General features: G+C 39.8%; 1 protein-coding gene across 1 annotated transcript in view; it reads left to right on the top strand.

The window, feature by feature from the left end:
• Positions 1 to 21,649, top strand: part of LGR4 (leucine rich repeat containing G protein-coupled receptor 4) — an 88,893-nt gene that overhangs the window by 53,963 nt on the left and 13,281 nt on the right. The window contains exons 3-14 of the mRNA XM_035117726.2: positions 2,276 to 2,347; positions 3,265 to 3,336; positions 10,980 to 11,195; positions 12,339 to 12,410; positions 13,166 to 13,234; positions 13,505 to 13,576; positions 13,687 to 13,758; positions 16,558 to 16,626; positions 17,366 to 17,437; positions 18,242 to 18,307; positions 19,461 to 19,532; positions 20,573 to 20,644. Coding sequence (XP_034973617.1) covers positions 2,276 to 2,347; positions 3,265 to 3,336; positions 10,980 to 11,195; positions 12,339 to 12,410; positions 13,166 to 13,234; positions 13,505 to 13,576; positions 13,687 to 13,758; positions 16,558 to 16,626; positions 17,366 to 17,437; positions 18,242 to 18,307; positions 19,461 to 19,532; positions 20,573 to 20,644 — 996 coding nt within the window. The remainder of the gene's footprint in view (positions 1 to 2,275; positions 2,348 to 3,264; positions 3,337 to 10,979; positions 11,196 to 12,338; positions 12,411 to 13,165; positions 13,235 to 13,504; positions 13,577 to 13,686; positions 13,759 to 16,557; positions 16,627 to 17,365; positions 17,438 to 18,241; positions 18,308 to 19,460; positions 19,533 to 20,572; positions 20,645 to 21,649) is intronic.

Here is a 21,649-nt window from a genome sequence, read left to right as displayed (position 1 = left end):
TTTATGATGTGTGAGCCTGTTCCATCCTGATTGACATGTGCACCATCTGTGTTTTCATGCTTATTATAACTTTTCTACAAAAAAACACGTATCTTGGCTAAAAGTCAGTATTCTAAAGCATCACAAACATTGTATTCCAAATTAATAAATAAAGCAAGTACCCCTCTGACTGGATAAATATACACTTCAAATTCATAGGCTCCAGCATCCACTTCTCAGATATCCAGAAGACTAAACATCTAGAACAGAGCTTTCCAAACTTTTCCTGTTGGTGACACACTTTTAAGACATGCATCATTTTGCGACACAGTAATTCAGTTTTACCGGCAAACCAGAGGTTAAACTAACCTCTTTCCAGTCCCGGGAGGAATGCAGGGGAGCATTCATGCAACACACCTACACACTGCAGCTGACACACTAACGTGTCCTGATACACAGTTTGGAAAGCTCTGATCTAGAGATTTAGCATGGACTGCCGCTATCACTAGCTCAGTGTATGCTCTGCCCTGTTGGGTGCATCCATATGTATCAAGGCAATGTGTGCAGTATAATAAGAACAACAACTAAAAAGAAAAGTTAAAGCAAATGAATTGAAGAACAACCTTTATGGTTTAACCAGATTTATTAATTAAATGGTAGGGGTGAGGAACCTATCTCAGCCTGAGGGTTGCATTTCTTTCTGTGCCACTTTCCAGGGGCCACATATCAGTAGTCAGGGGGACCAGAGGAAAAGATGGATAAAGTGATTAAAATAAACGTTCGCAGTAGGCTAGTTTCTGTATACACTCATCCAGCCCTCTCTGCATTAATCAAATTGAAATCAATGGGACAAGTTAGTCACCACTAAGTTAACTTGCATTTATTGTGATGGTTTACCACTTTAAAGGCACCTACAATTTTCTACACACTGTTTATACGTTAAAACAGCCTAAAAATGTAATAGGCATGGTACAGAGACAAAAAAGGAATGTGTAGGGAATAGAATATATAAAAACCATTTTCAATTTCTAAGTGCAATAAGACTTATATTGTACAAACATCCCTATTGTACTTTTCTTCGTTACATTATTTAATCTGCACTAGCATCTTCAGATCTTAGCCGAGACATTAAAGCAAACAAGGAAGCAACCAATTTGGCCGAAAATGATCTGTTGTTCATGTTGGCAGCCAGGAATAACCAGGTGTTTGGCATTTTCTTATCGCTTTCCTAAATAAAACATCTAGTGTTACAAGCACCAGCAGTTGACAGGAATTGGACCATATAACAACAGACATACTACTAAATAAATGTTTGAAGAGAACACATGAAAGATAAATGGGGTAACTCCATCTCAAAGCTGTTTCTGTGATGGTTACTTGGGTGTGGTGGAGAGTCCCTTTTTCTTGTGTATAAATACACATACATATATACATGTACAATAGCTCTTTTCAGAGAGAATGGAAAACCAAGGTTTTCTGCTTCACATACTAGTTGTGCTGAAACTATGGCTCCTCCTTGAATATGCCTGTCAGGCGGAGACCCACTGGGTTTTCAACTAACAACAGTTCATTGTGAGGTTCAGACCTGAGGAACTTTGGTTTGTTTAAAGGTTAAAACAGTATCTGGATCTATAGTAGATATTTATGAAGTTTAGAATTTGCTAATCTACTGAACGGAGATTTTAACAACCCATAATCTTCAAATATACAGAGAGAGCTGTGTATGGAGAGAGCAGTTGCTTCTAAGCATGCAGAAAAAAGACAAACAGATTGCAGTAAGGGATTTGAAATTTTCTGTTAGAATTAGACTGACACATCTAATGTAACTTTTGCAGAGTTGCCTTCTTCTTCTTCTTTTTTAAAGAGGCAGCACCTGTTTGGCACAAAATTTCCCACCTTCACGCAGAATTGACATGAGTAACTTAGCTGGACACCTTTATCCTACTGCTCAAAACCCTTTTAAGAGTGGATCCTTGGCCCCAATAGTTGAAGGCTGCTTATCTAGAGTGGAATAGAAATATGGTAGTAGGCTACAATTCATAATGTGGTAGTTGTGGCTTGACACTTGTAGTTTAAATGTTACTTGCAAACACAAACTCTGAGAACTCCATCCACTATGGTTACTTAAAAACACACGAGTTGAGTGAGTGCTAGTGAATGGAAATGTGGTACAATCGAATGCAGAGCACGCCCGTTGCTTGATGAATGTTTTGATGTCCTGATGATTTAATGTATTAGACACTTAGAAAAATGCTGTATTTTTGTAGCCTATTATTATTACTGCAATCTTTTCCAGACGGCTGGCTGGCAATGACCTCGCTTTTATTCATCCGAAGGCCTTGTCTGGGTTGAAGGAGCTCAAAGTTCTGTAAGTAATCAAATTTCAGAGCTTCATGGGGTAATTCTTTACTTCTTTCTTGTCCAGTCAGCATATTCACTGACGGAATGAGCAGAATTGTGTATTTTGTTCTAGGATTTTTTTTTGGACAGTGCAGAGGCAGTAACAGGAAAAGTTCTATTGCCTTGTCACTTTTTAAACAATTCCAGTGGAGGATTAAACTGTGGGTGGCTGGTTGCAACTTTGTTTAAATGTTTATTACTTCATTTAATTGGGGGTCAATGTGTGGTTCTGAGGGCCATGCACACATGCACAGAGCACTATGGTGTTAGCTTGAATTAGAACTACGTGGGAGCTGCCCTGTATGAAGTTGTTTGGGTGAAGCAGCTTGCAATGAAGTTGCTATCTTTTCCTTTTAACCAAAATTTCAAGTCCCACCACCACGACTGCAATGGCAATCTGAACATCACCACAATCTTGTAGGGACTTAATACACCAAGTCCTTTTTGCATACCTCAGCCTCCATAAGTTTTGTCTCAGTTGTTCACCATGAATGAAGCCTCAGAATTTAATGTGTGACAGGGAATCCTGTTTGCATGTCTCAGAGCTTCTGATTATACTCCAGGCGTAAATGTTTTGAGGTTAAGAAACACTAATCAGTAGGCTAAAGGATGTGTTTCTGAAGTCATTTTTTGGTGGCTTACTGGACCTTGTCTGTCTCATCTATCTCCCTTGTATGATCTCAAGAGAATATTTCCTCACTAGGCATGGGGCTCAGGCTATATTGAACTGTCATTTAGTTCAGAATTCCAGCATGAGGGGAGCGAACATAGACAAGAAGTACATCAGGAGCAAACTACTGAAATTGTGAATGTCAGTTGAGAGACTTGTCCTATTTGTTTATCCTGTTCATGTTCTTATCCCCCCCATACCTTCTCTTTCTACAGCACTCTGCAGAACAATCAGTTGAAAACCGTTCCCAATGAGGCCATCAGGGGACTCAGCGGACTACAGTCCTTGTAAGTTTCCTTGAGAATTCTCTGCTCCTGCATCTGTCTTCTTTCCTATGTTCATCTCTCTCTGAGCATACCTTGCATTCTGGAAGCTGGGAGCGGCTCATACAGCTCTGTACATGAATAACTCTTAATTATTCTAAATTCATTTGGAAGGGTATTGCTCATGCTGTTCGCAAATGCAAAGCTTTCTAAAACAATCAGAAAAACTTCACAGTGAGTGACAGAGTTTTTTAATGGAATTGTTACAGGTGCTTTGTGTTCATGTGACAATACATGATCATAATCAATTGGGTTTTTTTTCTAATGAGCAGGCAAATATATCTTTCCAACTACTACAACCCTAGAGTGGAGAAGGGCTGAAAATATTGTGTTTGTGTACTCCTGGTGTGTGAGAGTGTATGGATATATGAGTGTGTGACTGTGTTTGTTTGTTTGTGTGAGGGAGAGAATGTTGTGTGCCTGCGTGTCTGGTGCATGTGTTTGTGGTGCATGTGGTGTGTGTAGTTTTTGCTTCACCCATCGTTGGAATGCAGACTGTCAGGAGATTGACCAAGTTCAAATTATTATCACTACTACTACTACTACTACTACTACTGCCCTGGACCATCAGATCCCGGGGGGGGGGGAGGGGGTTACAACAATTTAAAATTCAGATTTAAAAACCAATAAAACAAATTTCCCTGCATCTGGCTGAAATAGGCCCCACCCTTGATCTCATGTGAAGATATTAAACATTTTCCATAGCACTTCAATCTCAGCCCAGTTCTGAGCCTTTGGAAGGGGAATTTTCTCAAGTGCAATTCCTTTGTGACCCTACATTATTGAAGCACAGGACAAAAACACAAAAAATGTCATTGAAAATGTATGGATTTGGCTTGAGAGAGAGAAATTCATGTTAATCCTTTTGACCTATAATTCAAGTCCTCCAGCACATTTGTTGGTGTAAGGAAGTTCAGAAATGCTTTCAGGCCTGCAAGCTGTTCTGCAAAAGAAATTCATTTGTATTTAACGTCATAACAGTCTCCAGTCATCCACCACCAACAGAATGGCTACCATAGCTTAGGGCAGTCATAGGCAACATTGGCTCTCCAGATGTTTTGGAACTACAACTTCCATGATCCCTGACCACTGGCCCTGTTAACTAGGGATCATGGGAGTTCTAGTTCCGAAACATCTGGAGAGCCAAGGATGCCTATGCCTGATTTAGGGCTTCCTTTATTGACATAATTATGCTTCAGCTGCAAATGCAAGTTTCTGTGTATATGTTCTTTAGTATTTTATGCAATTTGTTGTGGCTAACATACTTTTGTCTTTGAATTCTGACTATAGAATGCATTGAAATTGTCCTAAAATCAACTAGTTAAAATCCACCCAGCAGATTATGTTATTGGAAGAAGTTGCCTTCAAGACTAGGGTTTCAACATTTGCAAGCAAAAACTGAGAATTGTATACCATTGCAATTGTATCTTGGTGCACAGCTGGTAAACACCAGAGGCTCTTACTGTACAGTAGATCTGAAAGAGAAAGATAGGAACAAGGAAAGAGGCAGTTTCTGTTAAGGTGGAAGAAGGCTGTTAATGATTTTATATCCATTGGAAGTATGCTGAACATACTTTGCCATGACAGACCAGCCTGTCCAAACAATAAAGCGGTTGTGTCAGTGTGCTCTTGGTAGCTCTGCTCTGTCTGCAGTTAGGGTGGCTTGTTATCTGCAGCTACTGAACAGCCATCAAGGGCAGCTTCTCACAGAATGTATTATAGAAGCCTAGCCTTAAGTTTACAAAGGCATGAATGATGGCTAGAGGAGACTCATTTTGGCAACAGATGTCTCATCAACTTGATTACTATGTACTGTGTGCTTGGAGAGTGTTCAAATATTGTCAGTTGTGAAGCCTGTAGGACTTGCCTAAAAAGAACTTAAAATGGTTTGATGCTTCTGTACTATAATATTAATAGAAACTGACCTTTTGGGTAAGGATTTGTTCCAGATAGAAATGCTTTGAAGGTATTTGAGGTGTGCAATGTTAAAGCAGATAAGCATGTAAAACACTAGAAAATTGCTGGTCTCACTCTGTTCTCCCTCCCTCCTTTCCTTTGAAAAAGATTTACGTAGCTGTCATCTCAGTCCAAAATCTTCAAGTTTAAACATTACTTAGCTGGTTGTCTGGCAATATTCCCAACTTTTTAGGAAGGAAGCTTTAGGGGGATTTTTTCTTTGTGACAAAATGTATTTCACCACCTCAGAATTTCATGAGTATGGTTTATGTATTCACCTTATTTGGGTAGCCATTGATGTACTGAGGTGCAGGTTGTCTGAAAAAGACAGTTAACATTTTCATCCTATTTAAGCTTTTGTTAAAGAGTTTACCAGCTCTCAATATTGGCCCAATTGATGGCCCGGTTAGAAATGAAAAACACAATAGCTGTGCTGGTCTGTCATGGCAAGGTATGTTCAGCATGTAAAACGCGGGTTATATCCCAATGGATATAAAACCATTAACAACCTTCTTCCACCTAAACCGGAACTGCCTCTTTCATTGTTCCTATCTCCTTCTTTCAGATCTATAATGGGAGAGAGTTCTGAAGGGTAGGGGACATAATAATGGCCTGCTTTCTATATCATACAGAGTGGACCCCCTGATAAAATGATATCTGCAGGAAACCCTCTCATGCAGAGCGCAGTGAGCTATTGAGTATCTAAGGGCTGAGACAATATTAGGTATATTGGCCTTGCCAATTTCAGTGACAAGTGAATAAAAGATTAATATATAACCCAAATGCCAAGAAAGGTTTTGTGGCCACTTTTAAAAGTGTAAAACTACACATGTGTGTAATCTGTGTTTGCGCATATCACTTGGTCTCTTGTGGCACAGTTGGTAACTCCAAGAAGGCCACACAATTGATGTGTTTGCTTCATAAAGTGTCACTGTTCGACTGCCATTAAGTAGGCTGTATTGCTATGGCAGGAGGGATGCAGGTGGCGCTGTGGGTTAAACCACAGAGCCTAGGGCTTGCCGATCAGAAGGTCGGTGGTTCAAATCCCTGAGACGGGGTGAGCTCCCGTTGCTCGGTCCCAGCTCCTGCCACCCTAGCAGTTGGAAAGCATGTCAAAGTACAAGTAGATAAATAGGCACCGCTACAGCGGAAAGGTAAATGGCATTTCCGTGTGCTGCTCTGGTTCACCAGAATTGGCTTTGTCATGCTGGCCACATGACCTGGAAGCTGTACGCCGGTTCCCTCGGCCCATAATGTGAGATGAGCACTGCAACCCCAGAGTCGGTCACGACTGGACCTAACGGTCACGGGTCCCTTTACCTTTACCTTTATTGCTATGGCAAGGTCTGCTATACTTACAAGTAATACAGCTGGCATGCCATACCTACAAGTAATACGTCTGGGAAAGTGCTTGTTAACTCAAGAGTGGATTTGTTGTCCTTGCCATGATGCAATTTCTGCTATATCCAGCCTTATCAGTACTACCCTCTTAAATCTAATAACTACTTTGCAGTCATTGGAGTGATTTCCTTGTGGTTTTTGAAGTAGCACTTAAAAAGAACAAAGTTCACTCCAGACGTCTGTTGTCTTGAAGCGGTTTTATCTCAAATGTACACTCTGAGATGACGGCTTGTGTCAATATCTCCTGTTTCACTGCTGGAATAATGCTATTAGATTTCCTGAGCCATGTAAATACTGTACCACAGCAGCCAAGCAAATGAAGAGAGTAATGAGAGATTAAATCGCAGGCCACAAGAGTGAGCAGAACAATCTACTGAGAATAGAGAACACATACGTGATCTAAATGTATTCATTCCTCTCCATTGTACTCTATAACATAATTTACATCCTCCTAATTCTTTTGAGACAGAACTGGCAGGCTGTAGTGCTGCACAAATGGAAATTGTGAAGTGACGTGTTATGCGTGCGTCATTACCTCATTCAGTTGTTGTGTTGTTTTAGTGGCTCTTGGTTTTTATCCACTGCTTTATATTTGCTGCTACTTGGTTTTGAGACCAAAAAACAGGTGTTTTTTATGATTAGCTTCTTGGTTTTGAGCAATAATACTTTAATATTTAAGTGTGTTATTATTTGTTATTGTTAGGTAGCTTCCCTTATATGCCTATATGCCAGTTTGGATACTGGCATATTCCTATTGCTTCCTTTACTGCTTCAGAAAAACATCCTGCCAGTTGCTGCTGTTGTAACCTTTAGTAAACTTTCCTGATGTGTCATTCCCTGCTTTTCCCTTGCTTGCATGTGCTCTGGGGCGGGAGGAGCAGACTACTACCGCAAGCTCCTAAATCTCAGTATTGGTGGTTACTAGCAATGATAACTATGTTCTACCTCCATTGTCTGAGTCAGTTTGCCTCTGAATAACAGCTGTTGGGAATCACAAGTGGAGAAGAGCACAGATACGCTCAGGTCTTGCCTGCAAGATTCCCATAGGCACGTGGTTGGCCAACGTGGGAACAGGATGCTGCACTAGGTAGCCTTTGGCCTGATCCAGCAGGAATCTTCTTATGTTCTCAGGACATTCAGGAATAATTTTAATGTTGTGTCTTCCATAAGAAATATATGATGCTTACTTTGTTCTTGCTCCGCTGACCATTTTATGTGTTTGAACTAAAGCGTGAAATGAGACCTGATAAGATAGTAAAAATAATAGTAATTAATATGAGAGTGTGCCCAGCAAGCATGAATTTATAGACCAGAATTTAAAATAGATTTCTTGTAAGCAAATGTCCAAATCGGAAAGCTGGAGCCTGGAGCACTTCTTATGAAAATAAGAGGAATCTGTTTCCTCCTTAATGGATAACTAAAGCAGACATTTGTAAAACTGCTGCAACAGCAATGAGGAAATATTATTTGCTTGGTAACACTATATAGCAGGGACGAGGAACCCTTTTTGGCTCCATGGGCTCAGTCCTTATCAGGATCTCCCTTGCTGTCCAAATTTGTCAGTTGGGTGGCCCCACCCATCAGTTAACCACACAATGATGTCAGCTACAAGATGTTTTGTAATCCCAAAGACAATGTAGTTGCTAAAACGAATTGTGTGTCCCCCACCTCCATTTTAGAAGGTCTGTGCAAGCCCCTTTCTGAAGCACTGAAGTATATGATGTAGGTGTGCCCAGTGTTGCACTGTTTGGGGGCTATTGTCTGTATCTGTTTTGTACTCCCAAAATCCTTCATATTTGTAGATGTGCATGTACTTTTAAACTCCCTATAGTATGGAGATTTACAGCAGGCAGCGGATTTGGCCAAGCCAATATGATTGCTAAAGTAATTTGAGCCTGAAAGGATAAAACACCCACCATCTATTATGCAATGATATGAGGACCTCACTGTCATTGCTACATTGGAACACATTTCCTATAAGGGTCTGGAAACCAAGCCTTAGGAGGAGAGGTTGAGGGAATTGGGCATGTTTAACCTGGAAAAGAGGAGATATGATAGCCATATTCAGATATCTGAAGGGCTGTCACCTGGAAGATGGAGCAAACCTTTTCCCCCTCCTGCTCTGGAGGGTAGGATTCAAACCAACTTACAAGTTACAAGAAAGGAGATTCTGACTTAAAACACTAGGAAGAAGTTTTTTTACAGTAAGAGCTGTTCAGTGTTGGAACAGACTCTCTTGGGAGGTGGTGGGCTCTTCATTGGTTTTTTTAAGCAGAGGTGGATGGCCATCTGTCATAGATGCTTTAGTTGAGATTCCTGCATTGCAGGGGGTTGTACTAGATGATCTTCGGGGTTTGTTCCAGCTATAATTCTCTGATTCTATAATACTATATGAATACTTATTTGGATATCTGGGTGACTCTTAACAACTTGCGTGTTTAATTTAAGATGGATGTAATGATTACTGCATCCTTAATGTGAGCTGGTAGTGGTTTTTGTTTTTCCTTCTCCTTCACATCGTTATTTTTCTTTAGTTTATCAGAGCAGATTTAATCAAAATATAGAACCTGCATTACTAGCTCTGGAGATGTGCTAAACTACTTCAGCAAGAAGCATGCTAAATACATTAGTTTGTAAGGGTGTTTTTTTGTTTTGGTTCTTTGGCATTATGCATCTCTTGCATGCTGAGAAAATTTAAAAATACAATTCTCCTAAAGTCAGGGTGGACTTTTGTCTGCTAACACTGGGAAGAAGGGATGAGAGAGAAGAAGTGAAGCACCATCCACTCCTTCCTCTAAAATAGGATAAATGCTAAGATGCTTTTCAGTCAGCTTTAATATAAGCTCATCCATATTCGCTCTTGCTAAGCACATAAGGGGAGCAGCTCTTTTTGTGTAGCACAATGCATTGGGCTTTAAGGAACCATTCCGTAATAACATACTCATACTTTATCCGATTTTTTTTTAATTGCTCACAATGGCTACTGCCTTCAAAATGAAGAATTCACACGCCGTTGCTAAAATTGATGCCAAACCCTGTTTTAGGAGTAAAGTCCTTGATCCTTTTTCCGGATATGAAGTCCTTGATCCTTGAGAAGCAGTCACTACAGACCTCATCCATGCTACTAGACTAATACTGGTTTCATAACAGCTTACTATCATGGCTTCCATAAACAATCCTGGAAATGTCACTTTGCTAAAGAATTGACTGCCTACAGCTTAGCCTTATACAGTACTCGGTCAAGCCCTTATCCACAGAGATGAGCAGTAATTTTGCTGACAAACTCAACAGGGTTTCACATAGGAGTCTTATCCATCCCTACCTGGAAATGCTAGTGGATAAACCTGGCACCTTTTGCATGCAAAGGACATGCATTGTCACTGAGCTATAGCCTTTCCTCGGTGTTGTGAATTTCTTAGCTCTCTTTTTACTTTATTGTGTGTTTCCATAATTTCTGGAATTATGAGATGGTCTTGCTCACCAAGATGACTTGTACCTGCCACAAGGACTAAAACTGCATAAGAGATGTATAGTAAAGATATTTCCATGGTACTGCTGTAACAATAATGATAAATTAGCATAATGAAACCTATACAATGCAAAGATAGAGCTTTCTCACTGAAATTATTTTCTGCTACCATGATTATGTACAAGTTGTTTTTAGCCGAATATTATATGACAAAGTTCTAATATAGAAAATCCCTTTAAAATTTATGTTTTAACAAGGAAGGCTTAGAGCTGGTAAAAGACACTATAACGACTACCTCATGTTCTTGAACCTGGAGCTACCTTGTTCTTCTATTCATTAGTAACGGAATCTGTTTTCAAATTATGTTGAGAGACTGGAGACACGGAACTCAGGTCAGCTTCTGTTTACAGTGAGGAAGAAGTGAAATTATTACTGAAGGTGGCCTTGCAGCTGCATAGACTTAAAAGTAGTGCCCAGTGAATCAGTGAATAGTCGTGCAACTACCCATTTGTAAATTCTAGGTGTATGCTGTTCAGCTGTTTCTAAAGGTGTCAGCTGATAGATAACATGCACAGTGTGCATAACCTATTCCCTTTTTGTCTGGGTTGTGCTGATTTGCATGTTCATTTGGCTCATGGTGAGCTATATTCAGTTTCAGCTGATGCTCCCACAACTTCCAAATGCTTTCCCCCCTCCATCCTTAAAGCTTTTAAAATACATTGATGTGCATACTCTATATATTTTGCAAGGTGTTAAATATTCATATTCTTTTTATCTTCAGGCGCTTAGATGCTAACCACATTACTGCTGTCCCAGAAGACAGTTTCGAGGGCCTTGTTCAACTGCGACACCTGTGGCTGGATGATAACAGTTTGACTGAAGTCCCTGTTGTTCCTCTCAGCAATCTTCCATCCCTGCAGGCCTTAACCTTGGCTCTCAACAAAATAACCAGCATCCCTGATTTTGCTTTTACAAATCTCTCAAGCCTTGTTGTCCTGTAAGTATTTGCAGCTTGTTTTTTTGCTGAATACCTACATATGCCAGAGTGTAAGTGTTAAATCTACACCTGATTTTGTTGTGCTATATTAAGTACTTTATTGCCATTCATATAGTAGAAAAATGGCGGCTGGAAAACATTAGCATGTATGATTGTGCTCATCTATAGCAGTGGTAGTATACACATGTGCTGTACATAGGATCTTGTTGCTCGAACCAAGTGGTCATCAGAACTGACGTTGATAGTACAACTATCTTTTCTTTTTTCAGTGTGAGGGACTGTGTCTTTAAATGTTGGTCTCCCCATCCCTGCCTTAGTGATCAACACTGACAATTTGGCACATATACGGTACAGAAATGCATTGCACACATTTCCCAGCTTTTGGGTGCTCGCCTTTGTGAAGCATGCTTGCACCAGATTGTGCATCCAAAAGGGCAACCAAAATTCCACATGCGGAATGGGGGGCTACATGAGTTTGCTATTGGGCTCACTGCCAAGCTTTATTTATTTAGCGTTTTTTTGAGAGAGAGAATCCCCAGAAGCCCTTTGGTTCAAGTGCCAATGCAGAAGACAAGGAAAGGGAATCTCATTGGCTGTTTATGGTTCACATGATCAATCCGTTTCAGTGATGGGTAGCAAGGAAGCAGACATGAATGAATTCTTGTAGAACTGTGATGTTTGCTTGAGTTGTGCAGGATCTTGTTCATGTATTACAATCTGCTTGGCTTCCATGGGTCCCATTACAAGACTGAGATGATTTAACTGGGATGGGTGTGGGAGATAGCACCCCTGTCATTCAAGGAGAAAAGACAAAAATCTGGTCACTTTCTATACAGTTCCCTAGTAAGAGTAAGAAACAGAGCTCTTCTATTGTCTTTGTCAGAATCTGAAGGTAACCTCTATCACCTAGGAACTGCATTCTTAAGAGTGGGGAATGCAGGGTGGGGTTCAAAATCATTAGCTTGCCAGTTCTGCTACCTTGCTCAACTATAAAAGGGGGTTTGTGTATTGGCAACCTAACAGCCTGGATGTTCCTTGTGAGTGCAACACATTTTTTGCTATCAAGTAAAGCTATTTTTGGAACCTTAGCTTGTGCATAGTGATTCCTGTGGTTAATAGATTGCCCCTTCTGCTTTTTTTCAGGCATCTCCATAACAATAAAATAAAAACACTGGGACATCATTGTTTTGATGGATTAAACAACCTAGAAACTTTGTAAGTGTTTGGGGCTCTGTAATTGAATAAAGCACATTACAAAAGACTTGATGGCATTGAATCTTGAGATTAAGATTTGTTATGGTTTTGCTATATAATTATGATGTTATGGTAATTAGCTGTATTTACTTACATATACAAATATGCTCAATGCTTTGTTGCACAACACTGAGCTGGTCACATCACAACTTGCCTCACTTTCCCAAGATTTCCAGTGTGGGCAGAACTTTTGGCAGCAGAGCTGGGGGAAATTATTTTTTATTAAAAAAAAAAATAGTTTCCCAATATTATTCCAATAATAGCCCCATTATAACAATGCCAATTCATATCCAATTAATACAATTCTTAATACAAATTGATCAAATACCAGATTTTACATTTTAGTTAAAATGCCCCCCATGTGCCAGATTTGATGGCTTCCTAATTTTTTTCCTACGTTCCAGAATCTTATTAATTTCAGATACGTTCCAGTTAAAATTACAATCCTTTATAGAGCAGCTGCAATTTTGATGATTTGTATTTGAGTTGTTACATTAAGTAATTTATAAAATACAATGTGTATGTTTTAGATTGCTTTCAAATTGACAGTTATATGTTTTTATAAATGTCTGATTACGAAGAAGCTCTGGGATTTCTCTAGTTCTGCTTTGAAAAAAAATGTACCCAAAAACTGGTTTGTTTTTGCTTTTGTTTTACTTTGGGAAAATAGATTAATACCAAGCACTGCATAATATTAAAGATGCTGTTCTTTTCAGAGACTTGAATTATAACAACATGGCAGAGTTCCCTGAAGCAGTAAAAGCACTTCCAAGCCTAAAAGAGCTGTGAGTATTATTGTGGCTTCCTTACTTACCGGTATTTTGTTTTCTCTAACATAAAAACACAAAACAAAACTCCAGGTTTAAAGATGTTGTCTGTCTCACTTCCTGGCAATCTAAAACGGAGAACAGCTTGTTTGGGGATATTCCAAGTACTGTACTTTCCCTGAAAGCTACATGTTTTGATGAAAGCCTCTTGTCGTCTTACTCATGAAGACAGAATGAAACAATGTGCATTAAAGTGTTATCGTTCTTTCTCTATTTTTTTGTTTTTAGGGGATTTCACAGTAATTACATTTCCGTGATCCCTGACAATGCATTTGTAGGAAACCCACTTCTTCGTACTATGTAAGTTTTTCTGGTTTTTTAAAAAACAGTGATTACATTTTTTTTGTTTAACAGATCAATAAGTGATTATATGAACTGACAATTTGTCCTCTTAAATGTTTTCACTCTAGACATCTGTTTGATAACCCTTTATCCTTTGTTGGGACTTCAGCTTTTCAAAACTTGTCAGACTTGCATTCCCTGTAAGTACCCTTGCGCTGTAGTATGATTGTAGCCTTTGTCTGCTCCTTTAAAAGGCAACTATAAAAAACTTTTAATTGTATTATTATTATTATTATTAGATTTATATACTGCCCTTCATCCAAAGACCACAAGGCGGTTTACAACATAAGAACACAAATTACGGTATATAACATAACAACAAAGAACAAACAGAAACAATACCCCCCCCCCAATATAGGTGCCTTTCCCCTCAACTGACGGGGGGAGGGGGCTCATGGTGGGCAGCCCCATCAGCTCTTTTTCTGCTCTTGGCGTGTTCCTGTAATTATGTTATCTCTTGGAAGAGAAAAAGCCTGGAGCAAGACTAAAATAAGCACACTTTAAATCATTATAGTAAGTTCCAGTTTTGTTGGTTTGTTTAGTAGTCTTAGGGAGGCTGTTATGGGAAAGCTGGTAATGGTTTTGCTTACAGTGCAAAACCAGAAAACAACAACAAGAGCACTCCCAGATTTATAATTAACATCAACAGTGCTGATAATATCTGTTACACAAGAATGGTGATGAATTAGCAATGGAGTTGCAAGATTAAAGTTGTGCAGTAAAGACCACTGGGGAAAGCACCATCATGTAAGATACAGGGAGAACATGTTTGCAGCATGGAGAAACATGTATGATTCTAAAAGATCCATAAGTTCTGTAGTTTAACTGCTATAGTGCATGGCTTAATAGAAGTTTGGCAAATAATTAATCACATAAATTGTTTGACAGCATCCTAATGTATATATTTTATACAGAAACCATTGATTTCCCTACTAAATTATTGCTTTATATGGTTGTTACCAAATACTGTAGGCAGGCAGTATTTAACAATCTCCAGCCAGGAGATCAGAAGAAGCTGCATATCTAGTGCTAAGACCTTATGGAGCAATGTCAAGTCATTATGTATTCTGTACACCAGAACCCTTTCAGTCACTGTTTATGTTCATGACTAATGGTGGAAGTCGATGCTGCCATTCCATTTCCGTAGTGGCTTTTGATCCGGCAGCTACCTCTGCTTATGTAAGAGAAGAGGAGGTGATTCCTCCCTCCCTGCTGCAGCCTCTGTGCCCCACTTCCCTGAAAAACTGTTCCTGAGGGATGCCCAGAACAGCATGGAAGCAGGAAGGAAGGGGAATCTGAGAAAATCCTCTCTTCCCTTGTTACATTAGCAGAGGCACTTGCGGGATCAAAATCCTTTTTTGCAAGTGGAATTGAAGTATTGGATCCCTTTCCTTAAGCCATGCAATCAATTTATAGCAACTGGGGAAAAATATATTGTGCAACTGCTGTTCCTGTATGTTATATTATGGCATTCTTCTGTGTGGCTTGGTTTAACTGTACTTGACTCTTGCATCCACAACTCCATTGCTGTTACACTATTCTATCTCTTCTGTGAACTGGATTTTATTGGCCATTGGTTATCATCATGATTAATTTAGGGTGATGCCTTCATTGTTGTTTTCCTGTGCTTGCTTGTGAGCACTCTGTTTTCCCCTCTTCCCTTTTCCTTATTGTTCTTTCCCTTGCGAAACCCCATGGAAGTAAATCGCTCATATATTTTGGTATGTTTCCAGCTCATCTTGGTGCACACACCCTTTGAAAACATAAGCCTTGGAGATTTGATCAAACAAACCCTTGCAAACCTTTGCTAAACTGAGAAATGCATTTCAACCACAGTGTGCTTTTTGTACTGCCACCTCAGGATGACTCCCAATTTAGCGTAAAAATGGGATTTGGCTTAGATGAGTCTCACAGCTTCAATTAATCTGAGACCTAGTGTGTTTTGGTTGTATTACTTGGCAGTGGCCATGGCAAAAATGTGGTCATTCTTTAGAAGTGCTGTGCTCTGTTCGTAGGTTTCTCATGTATGCTAAATATTTATGAATAGAAGAAAAGCTCATCTTCCTCATTCCAGTATTAAATTCTCAGAAAGGATGTAGTAGGGCCTACACAAGAGGAAAAGGCAGAGTTCAGGGTAGAGGTGGGGAACCTTGTGTCCCAGAGGCCCACTTTCCCTTGGCAGGGATGGGAGGAATCCTTGGGGTCTGCACACTGCTGGTGGTTGCAAACATAGAATGCTTACACATATCATTCATTTTCTTTCTCACCCTCACACACACTCTGCATTACTTACCACATTCTCTTTCTGCTCTCTCACCAATCCACACATGTGAATTTAACGTGTACGTCAGTGTCTTGACTGTGAGCAAGGAAGCTGTCTTGGCAGCCAGACCATAGTATTAACGACAGAGCAGTCCATTGGCAGGAGTCCAGATTCTGAACATAATTCTGAAGAGATGCCAAACACATTTTTCAATATTTTGTGTGGAGTTTTTTTTATATTAAAAAAAATTAAAGGCATTTGTAAACCATTTAATATTTCAAACATGTTTGAGCTGTGCTTAGAGATTTGTACATTGAGATGTGATACAAATGTCATTAAATCTAGCATGGATAAATGTAGGTGGAAATGAGATTAGATTGGTATGAACCTTTCATGAAAATCTTTAATCACATAGCATATATCTTTGGCTATGTATGACATCCAATGCTGTGCCTCAGTAGGTCTCTGAATACCAGTTGGTGGGAATCACAAATGGGGAGAGTGCTGTTGTACTCAGGTCCTTCTTTCAGGCTTCCCAGAGGCATCTGTAAGGCCACTTTGAGAACAGGATGCTGGACGTGATGGGCTTTTGGCCTGACACAGCAGGGCTTTTCTTGTGTTCCTTCTATTCACTAAAGCAACAGTGTGTGTCATCATATTTCTTCTTCTCCTTCAGGGTCATTCGTGGCGCCAGCATGGTACAGTGGTTTCCTAACTTAACAGGAACCATCAATCTGGAAAGCCTGTAAGTATCTTCTCTCAAACAATAACTAATTCTAATTGTTAGATTCTCTTTTAAGGGGAACCTTTAAAATTAATTTTATTGCTGAGTTTTGGAGATCGGACTTTCTTATCCATATGTTTATGTCACATGAGCCCATTTCAGGCATACTTCCTCCCATGCTGTTACCATTATGTGCAAGGGAGAGTGGGAATTAATCCATTTGCTTCCTCCCCTCATGTGGGGAGCTTTCCTGTACAGAAACTGTTCCCTCCTGAAGTTCCTTTCCCAGCACATGAAAGACAAATGAACATGATGGAGGTGGATGGGACTAGTGAGTTCATTCTCACTCGCCTCCTCATTGGATGTTGCTTGAAAACCTGAAGAAGGCTAAGCTTTGTGTAAGCTTAGGGTATACAGTTAGGTGGAGAGAAAGCAAAGCATATGTAATACTTCCTAATGATGTAGGATGTGCACATGGTTAAGCCTAACGTTGTTTTTGAAATATTTTTCTGAAAGAGCAAATAAAAAATGCTATCACTGTTTCTTTAACTATTGCCCTATTTTAATCTGTTTCAGTTTTGTTGAATCAACACTGCTAGGGCATTAGTCAAAGGCACACATATTTAAAAAATGTCCTTTACTGTGTTCAGAAATAAGTGATTGAGTCCTAACTTTCTAGGATAGTTGCGTCTTCATTTTAATAATTCTGGCAATTATTATGAATCAAAGTTCAATCACATGCTTCTGTTTTATTAAACAGGACTTTTACAGGCACCAAAATAAGCAGCATCCCCATCGATCTATGCCAAGAACAAAAACTGCTTCGGACTTTGTAAGTAGAAACCTCTTGGTCCTACTTCTTCCTATTAATAAAACTACAAAAGTAGAATATACAATTTATATCAATGTTTGTTAGCACATCCCTTATAAGGAGCAGTATATGAGGGAAATGGAGCATAATAACCCAGAAAGTCAGAATTGAGCATGTCAGTTTAAAACCACGCAGATCCGACATCCCTACTATGAGTCATTTGTTTCGGTTGCCTTGTTTTCACATAACTCTAAGCCAAACTGGAGCTTACTGGGGCCGCATGAATGGGCAGGCTCTTGTAGAGACTTGCTAACTCCCTGGTCTGTGTGCTGCTGCATCCTCTTAGGGATGCAAATGCCCCCCTCCTGCTCATCAGTTTGAGCCTCTGTTAAAAAAGGAGGGAGCAATAATCCTTCACTGCTGATCTGCAGATATCAGCTCAGGATAGCTCACCTGTGCATGTGTATATTATGGTGTGTGTGAATGCAAGAGTGTGGAGTGGCTAAACCCACTACTGATAGGCAGCTCCTGGAGAGCTGACTAATGGTGACTGCAGCCCTTATGAATTTGAGACTTTTAGTTTCAATTGCTTTTGTAAACTTCCTGAGCACATTCCACATCTATACTATCTTTTAACCTGAAGTTGTTTGAAAAACTTTAAAGAAGGCAGTCCACTTTCTTGGGAAAACTGCTAGTGGGGAAATAGATTGTTATAAAAATATTGGGAGAGGATGATTGACCATATATTTGTGACCCTGAATTAGAAGCAGTATACCTTCATATAAAATGATAAAAGTAACATTTCCCTTTTGTTTCCTTTACAAGGGATTTATCTTATAACAGCATAAAACAACTTCCAAGTTTTAAAGGTTGCAGTTCCCTGGAAGAAATGTGAGTACAGAGCACACCCAGTCTAATATGAACCACCACCACCCCCCCGGAATCTGTGCCACCAAAAATGAAACCCTATAGTTTGTCTACAACTGATAGCAAGAGGGCAGTATTTCAAAACAGGCATTCCTTGTTCTCTCCCTAAGTTAATGTTTTGGGACCAGAGGGGGAAATGTACAAAGTGGTGATAGATGTTAAGTCCCTTCATTACTTCATTGCCTTTTGGTGCATTTCTACTTCTCTTTTGTCATTCTTACTTCTTCCTCGCTCTCTATTTGCCCCTGTGGCTTCTAGACCTTGGCCTTTATTCAGATTTCAACTTGTGTCTGGTGGTGGTGGTGTGTGTGTGTGTGTGTGTGTGTGTGTGTGTGTGTGTTTGCTTGTTTGTTTGTTTTAAGCAACTGCTAAGGCCCCTTCGTCTTGTGCTTCTTGCTGATGTTGTGGTATCATAAGAATTGGGGGGGGGAACCTTGTAGGACATATAATATACTGTAAATGCCATACTTGATGCACAAAATCCAGAGCTCAATGACCCCCAACAAATGTCCAAGCTCTGTTTGAAGATCTCCAGTAACAGAGAGCCCACACCCCCTCTATGTAAAATTGCTTCTATTGTCAAACTATTCTTACCACCAAATCTGTCCTCTTGAAACTTAAACTGGTTGGATGTAGTCCTGTCCTCTGCAGAAGCAGATCTTTACCCTTTATGGAGGTGCTTTTTTTAAAAAAAAACCCAACCTCACAGAATTTGTATTGTTACCTGTCTTCATTTATTTCCTCTGAACCCATTCCATTTGTCTACCTACTTCTTCAAGTCTGCTGCTCTGACTGAGCAGGAGACAGTACTCCAGTTGAGGTCTAACTAGTATGGTTTTGCAATAAGATCCAAGTCCATGCTATTACTGTGTGGCTAAATCAGACTTTTGCCTCGTATCTTGCTTTATGCTCTCTTCCTTGAACTCCTTCTGTTTCTTTCTTCCCCTTCTGCCTTTCTTTTGGTCTTCCACAGTGTCTTCCACTTAATCATTCATTAATAATTTGAGGTTAATAAGTTAAAAGTAGGAGTTGTTCCTGTCAGGATAGAATGCAGTGCCACGACTATGCTGCTTTTTGGTGAAAATCCTCCTCTATGTAACTAATTTCCATATTTCAGATCTTTGCAGCATAATCAAATTGAAGAAATCAAAGAAGATATATTCCAGGGGCTGACTTCTCTACGTACCCTGTGAGTCTATTCTCTTTACAAATGCTTTTATTTTAAGTGAAATGTTGGAAGCTAACAGTTGTGTTCAATGTCGGTAGTCAACGTACAGTTAATCACAGCAAGGCAATCATTTGTAAAATAGCTTTCAGCCCAACCGATCCAGCACTCCTCAAAATGTTTCATTTTATTTTATCCCTCCTGTCCCAATACTTAATTTAGGCATCTCCCACACATACACACTCCTTTCTCCTCCAATTTAAAACCACATCCACAAATCAGTAAAGCCAGATGGTTTGCTGAAATGTCACCATAGACAGGAGGGAGCCTTCAGATGGGTTTTATCCACTTCTAGTTCTGAGCTCATGTAAGTGCCATGGTTTATTTCCACTTTAAAATAAATTAGAATGAGATCAGTATTTCATCTGTTATAGTGTAAGTGCCTTTGAATGCATGTTACACATGTGACATGTGACAGTTACATACCAGAATGAATTCAGAGTTGCAAAGGGCCCTCTCCCACATCTTCACATAAAGTATGGGAGGGGAGCCTCTGTGACAGATCTTAATGCAATAGATCATGCCAAACTGGGAGGGGGAGCTAACATTTCAGAAGACAGAATCAGGATTCAAGGTGACCTTAACTGATTGGAAAACTGGGCCCAAAGTAACAAAATGAATTTCAGTACAGAGTGTAAGGTTATGCCTTGTCAGGGTCAGGGTAAGAGAGGTAATGGCATGGAGCCATCTGAAATCAAATTTAGATAGCTGGTGCTGGTCCCTGAGAAAAGAGAGCAAGTAGAGCTTTATAGTGCCATACTGGAAGGCCATGGTCCACCAAGCCTTGTTTCTCAGTTTTCCAGTGAATAAAATGCCCTTAAAATAACTGTGTCAAGAAAAATGGTCATTATGACATTGTAAAATGCAGATAAGTTGCAAGTTATTTATGTTTGTTAGAAATTTAATATGACCTGAAACACAAAGTAATCACTGAAGTGCAAACAATAGGCATTTAGGCGTGTCAGTATAAATCACTAACACAATAGCACCTCTTTAAATTGCAGTGATCTCAGCAGAAATTTGATCCACCAAGTTGACAAGGAAGCATTTACTATGCTGGGTGCTATTACCAACCTGTAAGTAGACCATTTTAAGAACAGTGCAAGTTTCTAATGCTGAAGCAGTACCCTTTCTCCTTCTCGAAAATCTCCACTTCCATTTTCCACAATGCCTTAATCCCTCATTCACCTGAAAGAGCAAAAAGTACCATGTTGCTGCCACGTACAGTAGTACCTCGGTTTATGAACACAATTGGTTCCGGAAGACTGTCCGCGGAGTACATAAACTGAAGCGAACTTTGCCATTGAAAGCAATGGAAAGTGGATTAATCCGTTCCAGATGGGTCCGCGGAGTACTCAACCTGAAGCGTACTTAACCCGAAGCATGGGTGTAACTGGTTCCGGAAGTCTGTTCATAAACTGAAGCATTCATAAACTGAAGCGAACTTTCCCATTGAAAGTAATAGAAAGTGAATAAATCCGTTCCAGATGGGTCCGCGGCGTTCGTAAACCGAAAATTCATAAACCGAGGTGTTCATAAACCAAGGTTCCACTGTACAAGAAAACCAGCTACTCACATCACAGCTTGATGTGTGTTGATGTAAAAAGAATGCTACACAGCCTATGGAATTTTGAGTAATTTTGGTCTTCTCTCTCTTCTTGATCTCTCTTTGCAAAAAAACAAACAAACCCACAACAGTAAGTGAGTCAATTGCAGGGAACTTCCAAAGTCATTCAATACCTTGACTTTGCATATGGAACAACCAAGCAGAATATGATTTACAGTGGAGAGTTTTATACAAATATTAGTATGCATTCACATTTTTAGCCACCAGGAGAAATGAAGAGCATTTCTGTGTCTGTTGCTTTGCATAAGACCAGAAGGAGAGCCCTGCTGGATCAGACTAAAATGTCCAACTAGTCCTACACCCTCTTTCCTAATGTTGCTCACCAGATGCCTCTGGGAAGCTGACAAGCCGAGCATGAAGGCAATAGCCCTCCCCTGTTGCTGGTTTCTCCCATCTGCTGGTTTTCAGGGCCACAAAGTTGTTGAAACAAGAAGTTGTACATACCATCTTGAAT

This window comes from Zootoca vivipara, chromosome 1 (assembly GCF_963506605.1).
Source record: "Zootoca vivipara chromosome 1, rZooViv1.1, whole genome shotgun sequence".
Classification (NCBI taxonomy): domain Eukaryota; kingdom Metazoa; phylum Chordata; class Lepidosauria; order Squamata; family Lacertidae; genus Zootoca; species Zootoca vivipara.
Note: the sequence above shows the minus strand (reverse complement) of the source record. Positions and strands in the feature narration are given on the sequence as shown.